This window comes from Platichthys flesus, chromosome 18 (genome assembly GCF_949316205.1).
Source record: "Platichthys flesus chromosome 18, fPlaFle2.1, whole genome shotgun sequence".
NCBI lineage: Eukaryota > Metazoa > Chordata > Actinopteri > Pleuronectiformes > Pleuronectidae > Platichthys > Platichthys flesus.
Window position 1 is genome coordinate 17,837,029 of NC_084962.1, and position 22,984 is coordinate 17,860,012.

At 43.3% G+C, this 22,984-nt stretch overlaps 1 protein-coding gene across 1 annotated transcript; it reads right to left on the minus strand.

Annotated features, from left to right (window-relative positions):
• Positions 1-3,056: 3,056 nt before the first annotated feature.
• LOC133973486 (ryanodine receptor 3-like) lies at positions 3,057-22,403 on the minus strand. The gene is made up of 3 exons (XM_062411394.1): positions 22,154-22,403; positions 7,977-8,096; positions 3,057-3,474 (listed from the first exon to the last, which is right to left on the minus strand). Exons 1-3 carry the CDS (start codon positions 22,199-22,201, stop codon positions 3,250-3,252), a joined length of 393 nt encoding a protein of 130 aa, XP_062267378.1. The 5' UTR covers positions 22,202-22,403; the 3' UTR covers positions 3,057-3,249.
• Between the last annotated feature and the right edge of the window lie 581 nt (positions 22,404-22,984).

Genomic DNA, 22,984 nt, shown 5'->3' on the forward strand with positions numbered 1-22,984 from the left:
GCTGGAGTGCACGTGCGGACACTCTGAAATCCAAACAAACTGATTTCAGGACAGTTCCTCGTGTCATCGACCTGAAGATTCACGGATGTTAGAGACCAAACCCAGAGAAAACAGAGCAACACATCCAAACCACAAAGTGAATTCTCGATCCCTTCCATTTAGAGTCAGTAGATGAGATACATAGTGAGAGCTCATTACTACCTTTGGTATAAGTAATACTTTGAGAATTGTTGCAGACGGGTGACAAATTAAAGGAGAAATGAGTGGATCTTCTTCCTCTGACAGAGAATATCCACCATGTCACTCAGAGGTGTTTGAGTGACATGGATCCCTTGTCTCTGGCTGACAGTGTGATCACGTCCTGTATTGACATTTTAAGGCACTAGTCCCTCCTTTTTTTTCTTGCACATCACGATAATGCATAATCATCACTAACCCTATATACTTCTCTCATAAATCTAAGTGTAGATGTCACGTTAAGGCAACGTCTCTATCACAATCAGCTGGTGGCTCAATAGGTTCAGACCTGGGATGAACATCCGCTGCTGGCTCCACTACCTCTCTAGCTTTCCATCCTACACATCTGTATGGCTGGACATAGGGGTCCGGACATAGGGGTCCGGACATAGGGGTCCGGACATAGGGGTCCGGACATAGGGGTCCGGACATAGGGGTCCGAACATAGGGGTCCGAACATAGGGGTCCGAACATAGGGTCGTTGACTTGTCACAGTACAATATAAAGACCCATGTACTGAAAGCATCTAACACTGAGTCTCTTCTATTCAAGAGTCCGACTAATACATTTATTTATTAACCTCTGTGGAGGCAACTGCATCCATCAAGTTTTCGTCCTTTAATTTGTCACCTGATGTGTGATTCAATGCTTTTTTTATTATTTTTTACAACACAAACATTTTGAGCTGTTTTCTAAAGCTTTTATTTTATCGCATTGAGAGCAGAAAAAATTTATTCTGAATAAGAAGGCAGACACTCTCACTTGAAAGTGCTCGGACACTTGCACACAAAGTAGTCTTCAAAGAGGACAGGCAAAACATTTGACTTACTGTGCACAAGGGCACAGCACCAGTGGACGTCTACTTCAAGTTTGTCATAAGTTAAAGTGAGTAGAGAAAGATTGTGTCTCCAGAGAAGCTGAAGGGGAAGAGGACATGTTGAGCTATGTGAGGGGGGAAACTTAATTTACTAATCTGAGGGAGTCTGACAGAAATAAATATCTGTTAACCTCAATGGGCACAATATGCTGTGAGGGGGGGAATTTGAATTGCATTGCCATTAGAGTAATATCTCTCTCCATTGCAGTGCCTGTCATAAACACTAAAGTCTCTGAATGCAGCTTTTATGACAATCAAGAAATAGGCGTCGCTTCAAGTGAAAAGTGCCCGAGTGTTAAAACCCTCCGTCGGGCGGTCGGTAGCACGTCCGTCATGCACACTGACAACAGGATGGATGAGTGAACTGATGGACCTACCCATTTGTCATGGTCGGCACTCTAGCAACACACAAATACAAACAAAGAGAACGTGTTATTGGGGTGTTTGTCAGTCGATTGCACACGTCTGACGGCGACAAGAGAGAGAAACGGGCCCTTTGCACTGCAGCAGGGCAGGGGAGGGTAATTTATGAACCTGGAGACAAATCGGCTACCAGGGCTAATAACAACGCAGGGCCTGATTCTCTCCGGTGGAGGGGACCCAAGCGGTTTACAAAATAAGACTCTTAAAGAACCGTCTGTGCCAGGGGTTATCCAGAATTCATGATTGTTCCTTGTTTTTGATTCAGTTCATCATTGTAACGCAGTGAGCTGCAGTTTCTCCTGTAACAGGGATTCAAGCGACTACAGCTTTGTCAACTCTGTTCCCAGAATACCAGCGGCCTCTCTGAAGAATTCTCTAATAACTCTCAAAGTGAACACAGACCAAGTGTATCCAAGAGGAACAGCGATGAGAAAAAACAACACTACTAAGAAGCCATTTCTTCTATGTGCCAGTTTGTCCTTTTTAAATTTAATCCCAGGATTTATTTTAAGAATCGAGCACTGTTTTCTCTTTGTTTATCCCAGAACACGTGAGGAGGAAAGTGTTTAACACGTCTCTTCACCTCTATCCTCGGTTCTATATGGTGTTGGGTGATGAGACCAAATGAACACATGAATTTACTCTGTGAGAGAACAGGACCACGAGCGATCCAGAGCATCCGATCACGGTTTACAGAGCAGTCGTACGTGTCATCTACCGGAGGTCTTGGTTCCCCGTCAGCGTGGCTCGACGGAGAATCTACCAGATCAAAGATTTACTCACCTGCTCTAACCAATAAGCCACGTGAAGCTGGAGAGGAGCTGGAAGGAGGGGGGGGGGGGCTCAAACTGTTAAGCTTTAATCAAGAGATTGCAGGACGAGGAGCGAGGAGGCTGCAGATGAGAGGAGCCACTTGAAGAACATTTCTCCCCCTTTTCTTTAACCACCAAAGGCCTTTCATTATCAGAGGCCTCTGATCTCAAGGCACTTGTTTCAGAGAATGAAGAAGAAACAGCTTCTACTTAGAATTCAATAACAGCTCCTGGTGTCCTGGGCATTGCAAGGTGTCTGCTTGCCCTGATTGCTACTGCAATTAATGCAACAACATTATCACACATAAAAGAAATAGCATTTATATATTCATATGCTCACACCACATTAAACCATGGGTATTTCTGTTAATGGAGCGAAACTGTGGAATTCTATGGATAATCATTTAAAATGTTGAGTTCCTTGAAAAGAACTAATGACAAAATATGAACTTTCTGAGTAATAGTTATGTGATAATTAATATGTATTAATTAATTAGTGTAACGATTATTCTTCCATACATTTTTTTGTATGTTTCTAGATAACAGTTTGAATTTGTCTTGTCTGATACAACCTCAAACTGGGCAACTTCAAAATCTTTAGTTTAGCTGCTTTGGTTTCCAACTTTAAGTGCCCAAAAAAGCCTAACAAATAAAATATCAGCTATTCCAGTGATTAAATGGAAACTTTCGGACTTGAAGATGCATCTATTTTTACAGTTCCTTGGATCTTTCATGTATTACTTCGAACGTTCTCGTCTCAGAGCTGGGGAAGCATCTAACACGACTAGGAGGCAGCTGCTGGATCAGAGCCAGCAGGAACAGGCCAGTTCCTGTGAGCAGCAGAATCTTAGATCGAACATATAAAAATCATAGAAATAGATGGAACTTGTGCGCTGGATCTTAAATATTTGGGCTGCACTGTGTGTGTGTGTGTGTGTGTGTGTGTTCCAACGTGTGTGAACAAGACAGAGAGAAGAGGAGGTGGGGGGGTGTATCAGTGGGAGGGAGACAGGTACTCACCCCTTCGCTGTTCTGTCCAGTCTTAGCCAGCATCTCCTGCAGGGCCCGCACTGACAGGGACTGCTCCAGCACAAAGTTACAAATACACAGGTCTGGAGGAACATGCTGCAGGAGAGAGGGGGAGGAAGGAAGGATGGAATGAAGGGAACAGGGAGGGAAAGGAGAGAGAAGTTAGAAGAGGCAATAACAAGCTGCTTTGAACAAAAACAAGCTCCTCTTCTTGAAACAAAAACATTGTGACAGTTCCCTAATTGAAAGTCTTTTCTTTAATCTTCTGCAACCTGACAAACAGTTTGTCTGTTTTCTCAGAGGTAAAAAACCAAAGACTCAAACTTTATAATAAAAATCTCGGGAACTTGAGACTTAACCGTGTAGAGAAAAATGGTTTTCAACTTTCATAAACCTTTTCTCATGATTCTCACTGACTCTGTAAAACTGTACATATCAATTTTGATGGACTTTGATGTGACAGTTGTCTGGGGCCCAAGCTGACAGGGGCCCGCAGAGAACGGCTCATTACAGTAGCCCACAGCAACATCAATCTTGAAATTAAAAATTTTACGATTGGTGAGGAATTCCGTTCAAAAGACCCAATACCACCAGCTTTCTGCAAAACAATATAATTATAGACCTTTGGGGGCCCCAGGCCCCTTCTGCCCGGGGCCCCCAAAACCCCTTGAAACACTCCTGACTGCACATTTTCTTAATTTTCATTATATTGCCAAAATGCTGTTTCCAGATGTTACTCTTCCATAGCAAATGTTAGCAGGGATGTATTTATCTAAATGCATCTTGAAGACATGAATAGACCCAATAACAACAAGGAGATGCAGCCCTGTTTAACTGTGTTGATTTATTTAAACGTACAAGCATCAACATTTTATCTATGTTCTCAAATTGAATGAATATTTCCATTGCAGCAATTGGCTGTGGAATTAATTGCATCAGGCGCTGATCTGGGACCAGAGACCAAGTAAAATGATTAACCAGCTTAGTTATAAGTGCTGCTCATAAATAATTAGGGTGACCTCAACTCCCTCCGGCATGCTGGTGTGTTGCTAACAAGTGGGGGGGTGGGCGGGGGGTGCAGCCGGTGGCTCCACTGACCAATAATTAATCTGCTTGCGTTTTACTCCTCAGCAAACAGGCTGGTTTGGCTCTCTACGGATTCGTCCTCCAATCGCAGCAAAGTGCTCGTTAGTAAAATTCAATACGTTTAATGATCATAAATGGTTCAGTGACAACCAGGCACAGTCTAATATGAGGGTGTGTTGACCATTTTTCATTTGTCATCATTTGTGTTGCTAGAAAAAAGGCGAGATGACAAAATGCTTGTGAATAACGTTCAATTTAAAAACAATGCAGGTGCGAACCTCCACTAATTGACTCCGCTTGTCAGGGTGGGAAAAATTAATTTACAACCTGTTGTGCTAGAGGGCAGTGTTGATTAATATTACACATGTAAACAACAACGTGTAGACAAGTCACATCAGTTCAGATCCCTACTCTCATATCTTTACATCATCCTGTTATTATTTAGTGCACATTCAATAGTATCTATCACATTTCATCGACCCCCCCCCCCCCCCCCCCCACTTGACATGCATCACCATCCATCTCCCCCCCACACAGAGGAGGAATGAGTTAAGGTGCTGAGTGCCTGACTCTGCATTGAAGTGAGAGATGTGAGGAGAGAGGGCCAAGCTGCCGGGTGATAATGAGGATGGTGCTCTTCTGTAACTCAACACATGCATGGGAAGCTTCAGCACCACTACTGTGTGTGTCTGTGTGTGTGTGTGTGTGTGTGTACCAGCGACAAACAAATCGTTTAACACAATATTTATGATAATACAACAAACAACAAATGGAATAATCTCACCACAAACCTAGAGACTACCAGTTGAATATTTACTTTTCAACGCGATGCAGCTCCACCTACGATGACCTACGACCTTCTACAGGGATAACTTGCGACCGGCTGCTGCTGAGCTAACACCTCTTATGAATTATTTACTTCCAATTTTCCAATTACCATACTTCTTATCGCATTGTGAAGGCACACTGAACATTCGGGAATAAAAGAAAATCCTCTTTGTGGTCAAATCGACCTTTAAGAAAGTCACATTCTCTTCCCAGACTTCACGGGGATCTTGAGGCAACGCAATGATGTGAGCTGTAACATTTGGTAAAAAGATGCTTCGATAGATCAAACTGTGATATCTAACAACCTGGAGTATGACGTTATATGCAGGCTATTGAAAAGGAGATCAAATGATGTGAATCAAGTTGACGCCTCCATCTTCTCAAGGTTATCTCCCAGTAAAGGATCAGATTGTATTTCTTACAATCAAAACAATATATATTTATTATAATTAGTTATGAAAACAAGGATATTAATAAAAGTTATGCAGCAATCTAATCTGATTAGTATTTGTGCCGTTGACATCATATAGGCAACAATTCAAACTTTCAATTAACCATCTTAGAACTCCTCTCTTAATTGGATCTAAAGACTCCCTGTTAAACTCTGAGCTTGATTAGGATCCGGTGGAAACGAGGTGTCAGCATCTGAGAACAGGCAGCAGGCGACGGCCCCTCCCCTTGTGCCAAACCGGCTGTCACCCTCCACCCTCAGTCACATCTCACGCCCAAGGAGGCAACCAAGCCCTGTCCCCGGCACCAAGGTGAGAGGAGAGAGGAGCTGGTGACGGGCTGTCGGGGGGAGCTCTGCAGGTTGTTGCCCCTTCCAGCTGAACATCTCCTCCAGGTGGGTGAGCAATAACATGCCCCCACGTCCCCTAATCTTATTTACGGTCCCTTTGCTCAGCGGCGGCTCAGGTCAATCAGGCTTTACGTGATATGCACAGCTCATAAAAAATCATGTGAACCTGGCAGAGGAGAGTTATGATCATGTGACCATCACTCTGACATGTAGAGTGGGTGTGAAGCCAAAGTGAAAACGGTGAGCCTGATATCAGAACGCATATGTGCTGCATTGTGTGTCGTCTACATAACTCACTGACCTCTCGCCAGTGAAACACCTCAGTGACTAATGATGCACGTAATGATATCAAACAACTATGTTCCTATTAAGAGATATATTCCCTAGATCCAAAACGATCTGCATCATTTTAACGTCTTGTTTCGTGGAGACCACAAAGTCCCTCTTCTCAAAATGAAGATTTATGAGACGTGTAACTCGCCACTGACGGCTCCTATAGTGTTGCTCCACTACGGCAATAACCAGAACATCCTCGCCCCACTTCATGCAACGGGTTTGTTCTTGTTGTTGTTTTGTGTTTGTGTCCGGGCTCCACGACAAACCACTGCGATGCTCCTGTGCAGAAACGAGTGCAATCTCCTCAACTGACCCCATGAACACTGTCAGTTGTGTTTTCTTTGGGATTGTGGCCAAGCTGGAAGCACCAGAGCCGGAACTGAGCCTGGATCGCTGCAGCAGTGAGGGAGTGCTTCATCCTCTGCACCACCAAGACCAACTCGTTGTTGAGATTATGTGTGTGTGTGTCTGCTTTAAAAAAAATCCAATTCGCTGTAATTGACACCACAGAATCTGCACTTTTTTAAAATCCATCCCATTATTTGACAGCTCATCTCAGTACGAGTGGGGGGGAAGGAGACGGGGGTAAACAGATGGTTTCAGGATAACAAATCACAAGTGTCTCTTTGATTTACACTCTGCTATCAGGAGGAGACGCTGCCAAGGAGCGGAACTGGACCACGGATCTATTTGGATGCAGCGTTATTTTCATATTGCACCATATTTAACTATGCAAATGAGGCTTGGGTGTCCCATGTTAATTGTTGGAGGATCCAATTACTGGGAGAAGTAGTTAATTGTCAAGAGGAGACACAAACATAACACACGCTAATACAGCTCAGAACTTTTTTAAGTTTCCATACTTCTGTAGAATTAACATGCTCCTTCAGATTAATGCAATTTCTCTACCACTAATGTATCTTTTATAAAAATGAAACGTCTGAATATTCATATAAGGGTCAGTTTTAAGAAGTTGAATAAGCGGCACTTCATTTACTACATTTTCAGGGAGGTTACATTTCTTAATTTCACTTTCTTTAATCAACTGAGTAGTTCTACTAATGACAGAAAACCCCCAAATTAGTTTTTGATTTTAAAACCCAAATTGAAAATGTATTTTGAGTTATATAAACAAACAGTTTAAGAATAAAGCTCATGGATAAATGGTTGAAATGTTCAGCTTCTGTCACTTCAAACAATAATGTTTCAAACAAATTGAACCAAACAGACCTAAATATTTACAGAATAATTAAACCAACAGTAAGTTAATAGTTTTAAATAACATCCAATTGAAAACATCCTTTCAAATGAACACATTTCAGATGTGACGGGTGGTGAACTCATCTATCAGGGCTGTAAGGGTTAAAAAAACAAAAGCAAGACAAAAGTGACTTTCAGCTTAAAAGACATTGGTCAGCACCAGATGTCAGAGGCAAACGTCTCCAGAGTTCTGCCCTAAAAGGTTAAAGGTCACACAGGCCGTCTCACGCCAAACTTCCACTGTCATTTCTTCAGAGTACAACAAACAACCAACGTGTGGCGTCCTCACCTTAGCTTCCGAAGTGGATTCCAGGTAACACAGACGGTTTCCGAGTCCCTCAGCGGCCAGGCAGAACTTGCAATGCTCCTTCTGGATGGTGGCCACACTCTGGAGCACCACCTCATCGTCCTGCCAGAGGAGACACGAGGATTAACATCAAGCTTCATAAACAGTGGGCAAAATAAACAAGAACATCCATCTGGGCTCAAACCTGTGGCCTAATGAATTACATGTGTCACTGCTGATATTAAAACTAAAAGCAGCATAAAAGATAAATCCTGGAATTTATGGAGTGAAGCCTGACCGGGTATATCTCAAATTGATTTATCATCATGAGGTGTAAATGTTCCGAGGAGTAAGATCAATCACAGCAGAAGAAAATAAATAAAAATTACAGTATGAGGACCTGGGTAACGTTGATCCTAAATATTTACATTTGATTTTTGTTGAACTCATTCTTTTGGCTTTAGTTTGCAGGATTATGATAAAAACTATTAAGTTAATCAGCTGATATATATAAATGTGTTCAATTTGGTGCATATCTTAATGTGGTTTTAGCATTAAATGTGTTTTTGAAAAGGGGCTGATGGGCCTTGGTGGAGGTTTGTGCTCTAGTAAGTGTCTCTAGTCTAGTTATTGTCATATATTGATGAATAAATTCAACCCTCAACCCAGCATAAGAAGATAGACAAGATATTAATAAGACACATGGTGACCAAAATGCTCTCGCAGAACAATTATCAATGAAAAGAAGACACACAAGGAATTCCCTTGTTGTCAAATTAAATCTAGAAGCAAAAAGAAAATACAACCAAAACTACATTGGTCAGCAGCAGTGAGTTGAGTGATATCATTTCTAGATCTGTTCCACGGGCTCTAGTGTCTCAGTGGGAGTCGAGTCAGATCTCGATTCAATCAGTGCAAACCGATAAATGAACATCTGGATCTGTCGGGATGGAGAGGGTCAGCCACGATTCGGCATCGCACACAGAGATATCGATTTGTTTGTGTGTAGTGTGTGTCTGTGTGTGTGTGTGTAGTGTGTGGTGTGGGCATGTCTCCTGCCAGCTCACGTCCCACACTAATCTGAGCTGATGGTTTCCATGGTGCTGGCTCCCACCTCCTTCACAGCAGTATTAATTCAATAGATTCAGAAACAGGCGGCACAGCACCCACAGACTCGGGGGGGACCATATTTCAAACAAAGACTCAAAAACACAAACATGAACTGTGATCACGAAGCAAGCGTTTCTCAAAAGTATCACTGACCCCTGCAATTTAAGTACAAGATCATTTTAATAGTTGATGTTCTATGGAAGTGGTTATATTCGCATGTCAGGTCCACAAAAGTGAAAGGCAGGCTATGTGGTTTGACTGTTGTGTGGACGGTAAAAACTTTATGGATAGTAGTGCAAGCAGGCGAGTGGGTACTCAGATTCTCATTCATTATGAAACTGGGGCAGGACAAATTAGATCATGGCGTCCAGTCCCATTATAAAAGATCAATGGGAAACACTGGTTATATTATATTTTACCCAAAAATACTAAATCTTTACGTCAAACAGATGAAGTCAAGATGTAATTAAACTCTTCCCTCATTGCAACCTAACGAGAAACACGTGCAATTGATGAATAAACACTTAAAGAAGCATTTTGTGATTTATAAAGCAGCTAATTGGTGCAGATGGTAATCACAGCAGATCCAATAAAAGGGTTCTTGAATATTTGGCTTAGACATTTTGGGTTAGTTTGTGTTGCGGGGCAATAAAAAACCCTGTTAATGGATAAAATAACACATAGTGAGGATACTGGGGGAGCTGAGCTGGCACATCAGTCCATACCAGCAGTGTTTTAAATACCCCACAATGCAACTCTGGGCTCCGGGGGGGGGGGGGTCGGGGGTGATGACTGATTACAGAAAGCATTAAAGTTGGCTCCAAATCCAGTAGTTTTTTCCTGGTCATTATGTGATGGAGGAAATATGGCTCGTTGTTTCAGGCCGTACAGAGGGGGGGGGGGGGGGGGGGGACTCAATATGGCCACAGGATGACAGGAGACTTGTCACCTCCTTAAAAATCGAGTAAATAGCCGCTCTTTATTTCAGCTGTTTGGAATTCTGGTGGCTTTATGAAACCAACGCGGTGTCGCGTACGTTACTTCACAGACATGTACACACCCTTCTCAAGGCTAATGAGCGAGTCAATAGGTGATTATCAGTCCAAACAAGGGGATTCAAGGGAGAAAACCTCAGGAGGAATCTTCTAAAGCAGCAATTAGATCGAACTTGAGTTTAAACTGCTACAGTACAAGCTAGGTAATGATGAACACCATGTTCTGCAATAAACTCTCTTAATGAAATTCCTAAAGATCAGCATTTACAACCATGTGTTGCTGTTGAAACGCACTGGGTTCCTATTACAGGTGCTTTTAAGACTTTGGTCACCTTGTTTATATCAATAAGGGGCGACATAAATCATATAAATCATATAAGTCTGTCAAATGATTTACTTCACCACCCCCCCTCCCCCCTCACTTTGATAATGAAATGACCAGAAGTCGTCGGAGTTGCACCGGGGATCAAATCACGACATGGGCCGGACATCATCCAGTCATCTGAGCGCTGTGAGGCAGGGAGGGTGGAGGAGCCGAGCGGACCCCGGTGCCAACATCGTTCTCAGTAAATAAATAAAACCTCAGGAGACATCGTTTACGGGACAGTTTGATGTCCAGAGTGGACGCACGGTGGATTTATCTCATAAAGACCCAATCGCTGTGATCAGGTCTCAGAAACGAATGAAAGTGTTGTGTGCACCCGCGGCCAGGACACTTTCTGTCGACCCCCTGCACCCCCGACTTGATCCCCGGCCAGAGAATCTGGTGAATCTGAGGCAAAGTGATCCTCGCGGCAGCAGTGAGACCATCTGCTAGACAGCTAAGGAGCAGCATCAGTACTATGTATAGGGTCCTGGCCTGGAGGAGGAGGAGGAGGTAAGAGAGGGTTGGGTGGCTGCTTCACCCACCATCCAAGTGTAGAGCGGCAACTTGACCTCTCCCGACCCGACCCCCACCCATCCTCAGTACTCCACCCTCTGGATCCTGCAGAACCAACGCTGCTTTGTCCCGACAAACAAAGTTTCCCAACACAGAGTTTACTGGAACCAACCACTGACACACAACTGGATGTAGCAGTGCCCCCTCAACCCCCCCCCCCCCCCCGACCTCGCCCCTCTCTGGCTTTCCCTATCTCGCCCCCGGCTGCTTCCCTCAGGCAGCCGGCCTCGGGCGTCCTAACGGACAGCGGCAGGTGCGTCGTGTACTCGCCCGATGCAGCCGCCAGCCGAAACCCGAGAACTCCCTGCGCTCCGGCGTGCCAAATAAACTCCCACAACTCACCCAGTGCCGCCACCAATGTGAACTTGAGAAAAGGTGAATCTGTTCAATCCCTCAGCGCTGCTATTTTGACACGCATGCCTTGCACATGCTCAGTGGGCACCGGGCGGGCGAGCAGTGGGAAGGAACACAGGTGGACGGGGGGGTTAAAAACTGCAGGGAATAAAAGAAACTTCCAGCATGTTTGCTCCATGTTCACACGACCTCAGCGCGTCGACATTGCTCCGACCGCTCAGGAGTCGTGTTTCCCATAAATGTCGGACAGGGTGCTAAGTACAGGTCGAGCTACGTGTTTTTGAGTGAAGCTTAGCTTAGCAAAGCAGATACAGTGTAGAGCTGTGAGAAGTTTAACCTGATAAGCTGGATGAGGCCTGACACTGATCTGTCTATCACAGTCATAAAGATATTCAAAGACCAGATGGAGACAAAGGATTTCTTCTCCCCAGGATTGTTGAATAATTCACTTTTTTTAAGAATCTTTGTATTCTCAGGTGATTTGTCACAACATGAGCACTTGACGATAAATAATTTAGTTGTTACTCACAAAGTTTCAACCTAACGTTAGACTTTTGAAGCCTTGTAGAGCCTGAGGAATCGGGACAGTGTGATTAAAAGGCAAAGGAGCAGTGACAGTGAAGAATTGTCCTCCAAGCTGAAACCGTAAACAACGAGGGAGGCAGAAGAAAAACTGACTAAAGCATTTTAACATCGAGCTTTATGGTCATACACTCAGATAAACAAATCACAGGTTAATATAGGTTCTAATGTTTACTTTTAATTCCGTTGATTCAAATCAGCTGGGTAAAAAGTAACATTGCAATATAATTGTCATCAACAGCAATAAAACAAAAATCCAAAATATATATTGATATAAGGCTCAAACCTTCTTTAAGCACCGTGAGGATGCATAACCCATAAAATCTCATGAGTACACTCTATAGTGTACAAATATACCTGTCAAACTAAACCCTGTTGTTAGACGTATGAGTAATGTTTATGTCAAGTACACAAGTTTAACTAGATGGTGTCAGAGCTGCCGACGCCTCATTGATCCATATTGTTCCGCGTCATTATAGTCCAATAACTTCCATGAAAAGTTTCTAGTAAAGTTTGAAGTTAGTATTGTCTACTTCATAAATAATATGTTTTTCAATGCACACAGTGACGTAGGAATAAGTAGATTAAACAAGTTATAGCTGAAAAAATCTAAATAATTGATTAATAGATCATCAGAAAAATGTAACTGCAAATATTTTGTGAAGTCAATTAGTCAATCACATTTTATTTGAATCTCACATGTTCCAGGTGGAACCTCCTCTGCCCTCAACCTTCAGCATGACATGAGGTGACTGATTGTTTTGAGGAACTGTCTCTGCTCTCAGCCTCTAACATGTGACACCAGAGACAGTTCAAGACGTTACCTTGGGCTTTACACTGAACAGCAGCCGCTGCTTAAATAAGCAGTGGATTAACAGCTATTCTAAACTTGACATTATAAAGCATGAGTGAGACGATTCAAAGACCAGTGCTTGTGGACAATGAGGCTTCCATTCTTTAGCGTAGTCAATCTCATTATAAAGTTTAGACCTAAAACTATCAGAATTTGTTGATAATTGATCGATTTAGCTATAAACGTGAACTCACAGGGGAGAAAACATGTGAACTACCAGGGACTGAGAGCAGAACTCAAACAGGTGGAGAGAAAAAGCTCCATTCACTCACAAACTTTAAACCTTCACAACCCACTCCTGCACAATAACACTTCATTATCTGCTCAGATCGGTGTTTAAGCAGCGTTAGCACAGTGCCACTCAATAGCGTTTGGATCATAACTGATTAATGAGGCTTTTTAAATGAATGAGATTTAGATCAGCGCTGCCATTTAGCTCCAGAGAACCGAAACACACCGTGAGGCGAACACAGAGCCGCCTCAGCGGGGGGGGGAGTTGATCCGTGTCAATTATTAATTTACTAAGATTGCATAGGAACAAACAAGCTGCACACAGCCCTTGTACACCTTGTTACACATAATAACACAAGTGTGTGTTTTCCCTGAAGGCCAATGAGGCATTTTACTGCTCAGATGGAACAACACAACTGCCCAGAGGAGGGATGGAAAAACCCACATCAGTGTATTTCTCTCTTAGCCGTCAGCCCATCTGTTTTAGCAGTGTGTGTCTGCACGGTGTTCAGTGCACTTGCTAAATGTTCCGGCCCTGCTGTCATTATTTGCTCTCTCCCCTTCGAGGGATGACAGACGGCTCTTCTTCTCTCACTTCCTGGACATGGCTAAATTCAAGTCGGGTTCAGTTTTTTCAGATTTAGATGGATTTAATAAACTCCACAGATTCTAGTGAAGGGGGGGGGGGTCCTCCAGACAAATGTCTTCACTGTTCAATCCTTTGCTGAAGCACAGACTCTCCTGTCACTACACTTGTGTTTTAATATTCATCACAGGTTTTGCTTTTCATCTGTACAATTACCCAGTTAAGATCCATTTAACATGACACTCCCTTTGTGTGCAGATACGTGATATAAGCATATTATTGTGAGAGCACATCTGAGACGACATCATGGGTCAAAATGAATAATGCAATGCACACCTGAACTCTAAATGAAAAATTAAATAAAATACAATTTCCACAGTCAAGCAAGTTTCGCCCCGCGGTACACGGCCATGGATCACAGACTCCAGGATTTATATGGTGTTCCTGCAACAAATTGGATTTCCCAGGCCTCCTGGTTTGCATGCATAGTGCTTCAGTGGGGCTTCCAATAATAAAAGGTCTCAGTGCGTGTGAGGCCGAGACGTCCACCTCCTGCAGAAGCTCTGAGCGCCTCTGGTCAGGAGACGGAGACGGAGCTGCTTGAATGTCCATCAACCTGTCTGATGTAGTGGGGTGTGAGGAGAGGAGTGTGTGGTTGTGTGTGTGAGAGAGAGAGAATCAGACAGAACGAGAGGTGCATAAAAAAGGTGAAGTGAAGACGTTCACCGGAGACAAACACCTTCTTCTCTCCTCTCAGCTCCACACCTGAGCCAACAGTTATCTCACCCTCCGTCCCACCGTGTCCACTTCTGATGCTCACCTGTGACTTCAGCTGTCATGCAGCAAAAAGTCCCCAGAAGACGTCAGGATGATAAATCAAGAATTTGTCCTTAGAATTCAAGACCTGACACAAGATCAATTCAATGAGCATGTTGGAGTTTTTGCAGAAACATCAGCAGCAGCCTGTGACAAGATAAACCTGCCTCGGCGAGGACTGACGATAGATTCACGGATCCATCAAGCGACACGATGTCAGACGCTCACAGCAAATAGAAAATGGTGTTTCGAGGATTTCAGTGGGTTTACTGAAAAACTAAAGATGAGCAGGTTATTAGCTGAATGACAAATAGAGCCATGTTCTCCTAAAGTTAACATCCTTAAATCCCGGCTTGTCAGAAGATAATTTAAATGGGATCAGTCACTCCACCAAAAAATGATTGTGGCTGTAGAAGTGATTGATTTCTTGATCCTCGCCCATTATCACCACGAGTTGCCCTTGAGCAAGGCACACTTCTGCACAAATGCTGTTAAGAGACTGAATAGCAAGTTGTTATAGTAAAGTAAGTGTGATGCTTTGCTCACTGAAGGTCTCTACATAATCTCAGGCGATAAGTTTTACTACGTATGGAATCACATCGTGAAAACTACGTGACCGTGAAAAGTTTTGCTTGAAGTGATGAACCCACAGAGAGTCATCACCAGACTCTGCTGCTCCGCTCGGAAAGTACCAACGAATCACTTACCAAAAATCATTACGATCCATTGTTACTTTATATTGATCCATGGCCATGGAGCAAAAGAGGTCAGGTGACATGTTTATAACAGAGGCCACGATGAATACTTAAATAGATTTTTTCAAAAAACATGACCAAAGAGCCTCAAACCAACGGAGCCATGTGGGCATTAAATGAAAATGAACCAGGTGACCTGAGGGACACTTAAAAGGCTGAGACGCTCACTGTCTGCACCTTTTTCAGTCCTTGGTTGATAAATGAATGTAATTATTTCGGGTTGAGAGTCCACTCACGCTGCTGCTGCTGAGATTCTACTTCTAACTGTGTCTGGACCAACGCAGCAATACACTGCATCATGCGTCCTGCTGACACATCAATACACTAAATGTAATGTATGTGAGAGAGCTCATATGTAGAGCAAAGGCTAACCACTTCATAGTCATAACAGATAAACAGAAGTTTATTTTTAGGGAATGCACACTTACATAATGCAAACATGAGGCCACACTGTTGCCGCGTCGGCCTGAAAGAGCCTTTTCCTCCTCCCGTTCATAATTCATGTGGATTTCATAAGCTTTCAAACGCCAGTTCAAGGTCGAAGACGTATAATGACACGAAGATAAGATGACGTTCTCTCTGGAAAGTAAAACAAAAACGGATGTAGACGTTTCTCCCCACAGGCAGAAGCTGCAGAAAATATATGAAAACTTCTAATTGATGCTCCGTCAACCCACAAACACAGATGATCAACTTGTCTCTGATTTAACCAAACAGCGTCGAACCCTGCGGATGTAATTTATGAATCAAAAGCACTGAAGCCCAGATTGTGATATTAAATGTCTCCAGACAAACCCTGCTGCCATCACAGCTTGCTCAAATCAATACAGAGGAAATCCCTCCCATTTCATTTAGATCAGGCAGGGGGGGGGGGGCACCTCTTCTCTCTCTCTCTCTCTCACTGAAGAGAGAAACTTTGCAAGGGCATCAACAAGTGTGATATAAGACCCCGGAATGATGACTCAGAGCTGGGATAGATTTTCCTCTCCCAGAGAAATTACTAGTCCGCGGTGCTCCTTACTTTTGATTATTCTTGTCTGCACACAGTCGGCATCATTCAGATACATGAGCTCATAGTCCAACAATCAGAAAAAGCCATTTGGAGTTGATTCATTCTCCCATAGTTTAACTTCCACAGCAGATTCCTCTCCTCAGAGCTGTGATATAAATATAAAACTCTGCTAGGGACATGCAAAGCCACCAGGATCTGCTGTCCTGTTAATCATGCATATACTGGACATTATCACCAGTAAGTTTAGTGTCACTGGAGATCGCCGTATGCGATGGAAAGGGCTGAGAACATCTCGTAAACGAACTTGAGATTGTTTGTTATTTCCAAGGACAAGAATAAACTTTGAAGTTGAACTCTTAAGCCCCAGTGGAGAAGAAATCCTTCAGTGCTCGGCCAAAAAGAAACTGAAAGTCTGATTAATAGCACAAGCTCACGTCCGACTCAGCTGTCCCGAAGATGGTGAGGGCTCTGCTGATTGGCCAAACGATTCGACGCAGTAGCCAATGAGAGCGAGCCAGACGCTGCATTTCCTTGTGAACCGATCGTGGACGGCTACAAAACTTTTATTTCCTGCACCAGACAAACTTTTGTAATCAATTAATATAATGATGAATATAATGCGAAATTGTTAAAAGTCCGAAACAGCAACTATGGACATTTGCAATCTCTTAATTCTCATACAATAGCAACTTATAATCATTAAGTTGAGGTAACTATGGTGAAAATGTTGTTAAACCTTAAAAACATCAACTTTGGCTACAAATCTATGAAGGGATATGAACCCCTGTCTACAATGCACAGTTGATTCACCCTCTCTGCGTTGGCACTTGATTGACAGTAAATATTATTACAGCATAATTGAACGTTATGTTGCAGGAGACAGGATTGTGCACGGTGATAATGCAGCTTATTATCTCTCTGCGTTATGAGTGTAGGAGTGAACAAGCTTTCCACTGAGTGTCGAGTTTCATTACACTCTTCCTCCTGACCATCACCTGACATCTGCAGAAACAAGTGCACGACTACTCTAGGAAAAAATCTTTGCAGTTGATATCAAATCAGGGAGACTGACACTTGACTCCACTCAATGTTGTCTGACATCTTCAACCATTTTGCCAATTGTAATCGACCAAACCTGTCATATCACGACATTAATCCAACAATAAGCCTACACCCTTCATCCCTCAGCACACGATTTAAGATCCTAACCAAGGAGTTGATCTTTATACATGGCTTAAACAATGATTTTCAATAAAGCAACTTTTGCAGCCTTCCCCAAAATATCCATTAGCCATGACTCAGCATTAAACCGTAACTTACTACCTATATCTCTAAGAAAACAACCTTTTAATATTTGTCCGTTTAGTGCAGCACTTCTAACTGACAGTGTCCGTTACGTTGACATACTAAGCTTCACAAAATGCTCTACAAAACTTGTTGGTGTCAAGCATGCGATATCCAAAAGCTACTCTATCCCTATAAAAACGTTTATGGGGATACAGTTTAGGTTGAAAGAGTCATTGGGCTTGTGTTGCCCGGATTCATGCTCTGCCCCCGTGGTTGAGTGCCAGGGGGAGCAGGCCTGTATGTGCTGTGGAAGCATCATCTTTAAAAAGGCTAAATTTAAACCTCAAGACTCCTCGCCTTGGTATGCAGAAGGCTTCCAGGACATAAACTCCAAATAAGCCCAGAGGAGCTACTGGAGGGAAGCAGGCGTCGAGCACCTGGTTTTAAAAAGGTGCAACTGTAGCTCACCTGGACAATGGTGGTTCAAACTAATACATACTCTAGACAGGTATAAACTAAATCTACAGTCTAAGATTAAGAATAACATGTGGACCGTTAGTTTGACCCAACCCAACATTGTGCCTGTTGCTTCTTATCTTTTCGTTCTCACACAGCTCAGGTGTCGTTGACAGAAGGAAGATTGACCACTCAAAAGTCTTCTTATGAGAGAATAAGTTATTATTATTAGCTACAGCTAGCTAGCCAGGTAATTAAGCTAACGTTAGTGGCATGATGCAATAGTTAAAAAACTTTCCCTCCAATGGATTTGACATTTTGCTAAAAGACTAAAGTTGCATGTTCCAGACAAAAAGTATTATGGGTGCAAATATTTCAAAAGTATAACCCTGTTGGACCAAGTCTTTTCAGATAAGGGTCAAGGGTCAATATAATACTATAATGGATTTATGCTTCACACTTCTGCTCATGTGTGTTGAGTTGTGAAGATTAAAACTCTTCAAACCCTTCTGCCGTGTCGAGTTAAAGTAGCCTTGATTGGACATTGGCTTTTGGGGAATAGGTTTTAAACTAGGGCTGGTAATCCTGGAAATACAATGCAACCAATCGGCCAACTCGTCAAAGCTGAAAACTCCAAGAAGCTGTTATTTCCGTGACTCGCTCGCTAACTTCTGGTCCTCGTGTCTCAGTGGCGAATGTTGCTCCAGGTGAAGACTTGGGTCAAGGTGCGCACAAGCTGGACGTGTTTGCCACAGTCCCGCGAGGGCCACAGACGACTCTCTGTATCGATGGCTATCGCTTCTTGAAGAACATTTCTTGAAGCATTTCAGAAACAACTTACCACACTACCTTTTAGGAGACTTTCATTTTCAGCCCAATCACATTCCACAATTTCCAATTACCACAACATACTCTGGTGTCATTTCATATGAGAATGAATGTAACATTTCTCCCTTGTTGGAGCATAACATCATCATTTCACACAGCAACACAATTAGCAACAGCACCATATCATCATCTAATGACACTGCAATTAGGAATTCTCATTATACTGCAGTTTGCAAACTGAGCAAATAACATTGCATGTTTCCGGTGTTCCTGCATTAATTCGTTCCAGGACAATGTCTTTTGCATTTCCAGCACCTACAAACCAAGACTGAATCAAAATAAAACCAGCAGCATTTCCTTGGCACCATTATAAAAACACTATTTTGTGAGTGTTTCCAACTGGACTAAAGAATGATCGTATACAAACCCAATCTTCAGCAGACTATACACCACACTATTCCTATCCTTTTTATTTCAAATTAAATCTCTGGAAGGTTAATGAGCTTTCCAAGAAAGAGTCATCCCTAATCAGTGAGCAAAGTATTTAAATAAGTTGTACATAGAAGATGAGAGTTGATGATAAATGTTAAATCTCTGTACAAAGGAGAAGTTTCACTGTCGAACTTTAAAGTGAAGAAAGTCCTGATGTCTTCACCTTGAAGTTGAGGTGGAACATTTTCCTCAACGCTTTTCGTTGCTGTTTTCTTTGACAGATAAACTCTCATCGCTGCCAGTTTTCCCATCATTACACATCAACGGCTTCAACACTGAAACCCTATCTGATAGGGGATTGTGATGGTATCGTATACCAGTGTCATTTTGATTATGGATAGAGGAAACTCGTATTAGATTTGTGACTCATATAAATCCCACACCAGCTGAGAATTGACCTTTAACTACTGGGCCCCTTTCAAATACTCAAACTTTTCCTTAAAGACAACAAGAAACGCAGTCGCTGACTAAATCAACTCAACGGCTTTGACTCCGTCCTGGTAAACGGACATGTCATCTGGACGCAGGCTTGTTCCATAATGTTCAACCCTTATAACTTTGTGTATTTCAATTAGCACCCGTGTTTTAAGGCTTCCTGTGAGAGCGCGTCTCTCTCACCACTGAGGTTTGATAACAAGGCCCTGTGGACCTCAGGGGAAAGCCCCCCCACCCACCACCAACACCACCACCACCACCACCTCCTCCTCCCACTCCCACCCTTCATCCCAAATCGCTGTTGTCATCAGATAACCAGGATGCCAATGTGACAGTAGAATCTGAGAGGTGTGGGTCAGCATATCACTGGCATCTCAAATAGTAGGAGCTGTTAAGTACAGGGTCCCGCCTGCCACCACCACCAGCTGAGACGCCTGTGAGGGGTTTACATATGGATTAACAATATTGTATATGTCAACATCTGAAAGCTGAGAGAGGCGACGTCAACAGGGAAACCAAAGCAAAGGAGAGCTGCACTGAACTCAATGTTAGGAAGAAGCACCGTGACAGCATGTTTCGACATTTTAGCTCCACGTTGCATCAGTTCACTAAATATACGACTGAACATCGTGTGAACATCGTGAGAAGCAGTGCACAGCTCTACTCTAACTGTGGGACTTTAACAAGCATTTGTGAATCATACAAGACTCAAATGTCTCTGTATTTGGACAACCAGATTATCTTAAAACATAACATGTGTTGGCCTCTGTTGCTTTGATGGTGACAAAAGTGTTTCTCACAAAACCTCTAATTGTACCCTGTCCCCGACTAGCTTTTTCTACAGTTCCAGGCAGCCTACTGGTTTCCATTAATTTCAATGTGTAACTAAAGTTTATTGACTTCATTGCCTCCACCACAAAGGGAATGGATTCAGCCCTGTCTGTTTGGGTTTTCAGCTAAATTACACAAAAACTACACAAGTGGTTTCCAAGCAAATTGGTCAAATGGATAAGAAATGGGTCAAGAAATAACTTTAAACATTCAGAAATATACATTTTCACCAATTTCCCAATGGGATAATGCATGGATCATGCTGAAAACTATATTAGGGGACTGATATATATGAGTGTGTGCAAGTTGGTGTGGGTCCAAAGAAAAATCTGGAGCTTGCAGATTTAAATGTGGTCTCGTAAGGCCACTGCTGAGTCTTGCTGGTGGTGTGTGTTCTAGAATAAGACATGGACTCGATGCAACTTTGAGGAAAAAGAAAGCAGCCGTGATGGATTATACAGCTAAACCAAGTTCCACGTAGATCCTCATGCTGTACGAAAAGGATAAATGTGGTAAATCATTGTTCCTCAATCACAGAAGCATTGTGTGCAAAGCGGTGTACGAGACAACTAATGCTTAAATGGACAAAACACAAGCGAAACCAGTGATTTGGCTCTTTGCAGTAACAGGAAACCTCTTTTCACCCAGTAGCAGATTCCATCGAGCAAACACAAACAGCTGTAACAGGAGACAGGTTTAAAACTGTTGTGATTGGACGAAGCCGCCCACTGATCTCTAGGGGTCCTCGACAGGACCGATGCCAATTAGACGGATGGTTTTAGCGTTTAGAGTTTAAATCAATTCACCGTCAAATGTCAAGTGGCCCCCGTGACATGAAACCAGACAGGTAACTCCCTGATGTGCCTTCTGTCTGAGTCACCACTGAGTCTCACTGCTCCTCATGCATACACCTGAGCCAAGAGGATCCACCAGAATAAAGTGACAGATATTCCCACCGCACACCAACATACACGCTGTCATATCGTTTACAAGGATAACTGCTGGGCATGACCAGAACCACAGAGACACCGTATAAGCAATCTGCGTCAAACAAAACTAAAATAGTCATTGCAGAGAGGAGGCCTGCGTGAGAGAGCAACTTATTGAAAACTCCTGCCCCCCCCCCCAAAAAAAAAGGAGAAGGAGAATGAATGAATCCAGGGGGAAAGTCAAGAAATAAGTAGGAATACAATCCAATTTTCATGTAGGGGATGTGGGAAATAAAAGGCATGGAGGAAAGAGAGGGGGGGGGTATATGTTGTGAAATGGCTCCAGAGTGTATAAGGTCATTTCTGCCCTTGCACCTGCAGACAGTCTCATTGAGCCCCCCCCCCCCCCCATCTATCAGGAGTCCTGTCGACAGGTGGTGCACCGTGCAAACCTGCGGCAACTTCCCAACACCTCGAGCAGAGCCGGAATGAAACAGGTGACAATGCAAACACACGACAAAAAACCACAACTTCCACCTTGATCCAACTTGCATGGTTGGATTCACGACGCTGCCTATTACGCGTAAATTGGCACACAAACGCACGCACGCACACACACACACACACGAGGGAACCGCTCGCACACACACACACACATACACACACCGACCAAAATCTCCTTACTTACAGTTCTCAAGAACTGGATCTCATCTTCCCCTTCTCCGCCCTCAGCCATGGCTGCGAAGGAGCCTGCTCAGACTCTGGAAGCCACCACTGACTGCCGGCAGAAACGCGATGCTGTGCCTCTCGAGCCGATATTAGCATGGAGCTCATCCACAGCCATATAGGGCAGCCCGGCGAGACCCCCTCCTCCTCCTCCTTCTCTTCCTCCTCCACTCCCTCTCCCACCTACCTACCCCTTCATCCACTCCTCCTCTCCCTCCTCTTCCTCCTCCTCCCAGAGACCCGACAGCAGCAGTGCGGAGCAGCGCACGGATGGAGCCGGGGCAGCAGGGGACGAGCTCTCGGTGGTGGTGGTGATGAAGGCTGTCACTCAGGATGAAGATGAAGATGATGATGATGATGATGATGATGCTCAGATTCTAAACTAGTATCAATTTTTAAAATCAATGTAAAGTTAAGAATGGTCTGCACCCCCCACCCCCTCACCCATACACACAGAGTCACACCTCACCCACTTTATCCAGTGACTGAAGAGTTCATGTTGTTTCTAAGTAACATTGAAGTACTTATCCTGAATTAACTGGATCACTAACTTACTTGTTTTAAAGTACTGAGACTGTGTACGTACATTTATTCTAAACATTTGCAAGATTTAATAATGATGTTTGTGAGATAAACATTACATTACGGGCAAGTTTTGTTGGAAGAATATGGTTTCTACAGTCAAATCCCATTATATTATAACTGTATCAAGAAAATCTGCATGTAAAATAGTTAATTCATACCTTTAACCTGTTAGATCATCACATACGGTTGTGCAGATTATTCAGTACAT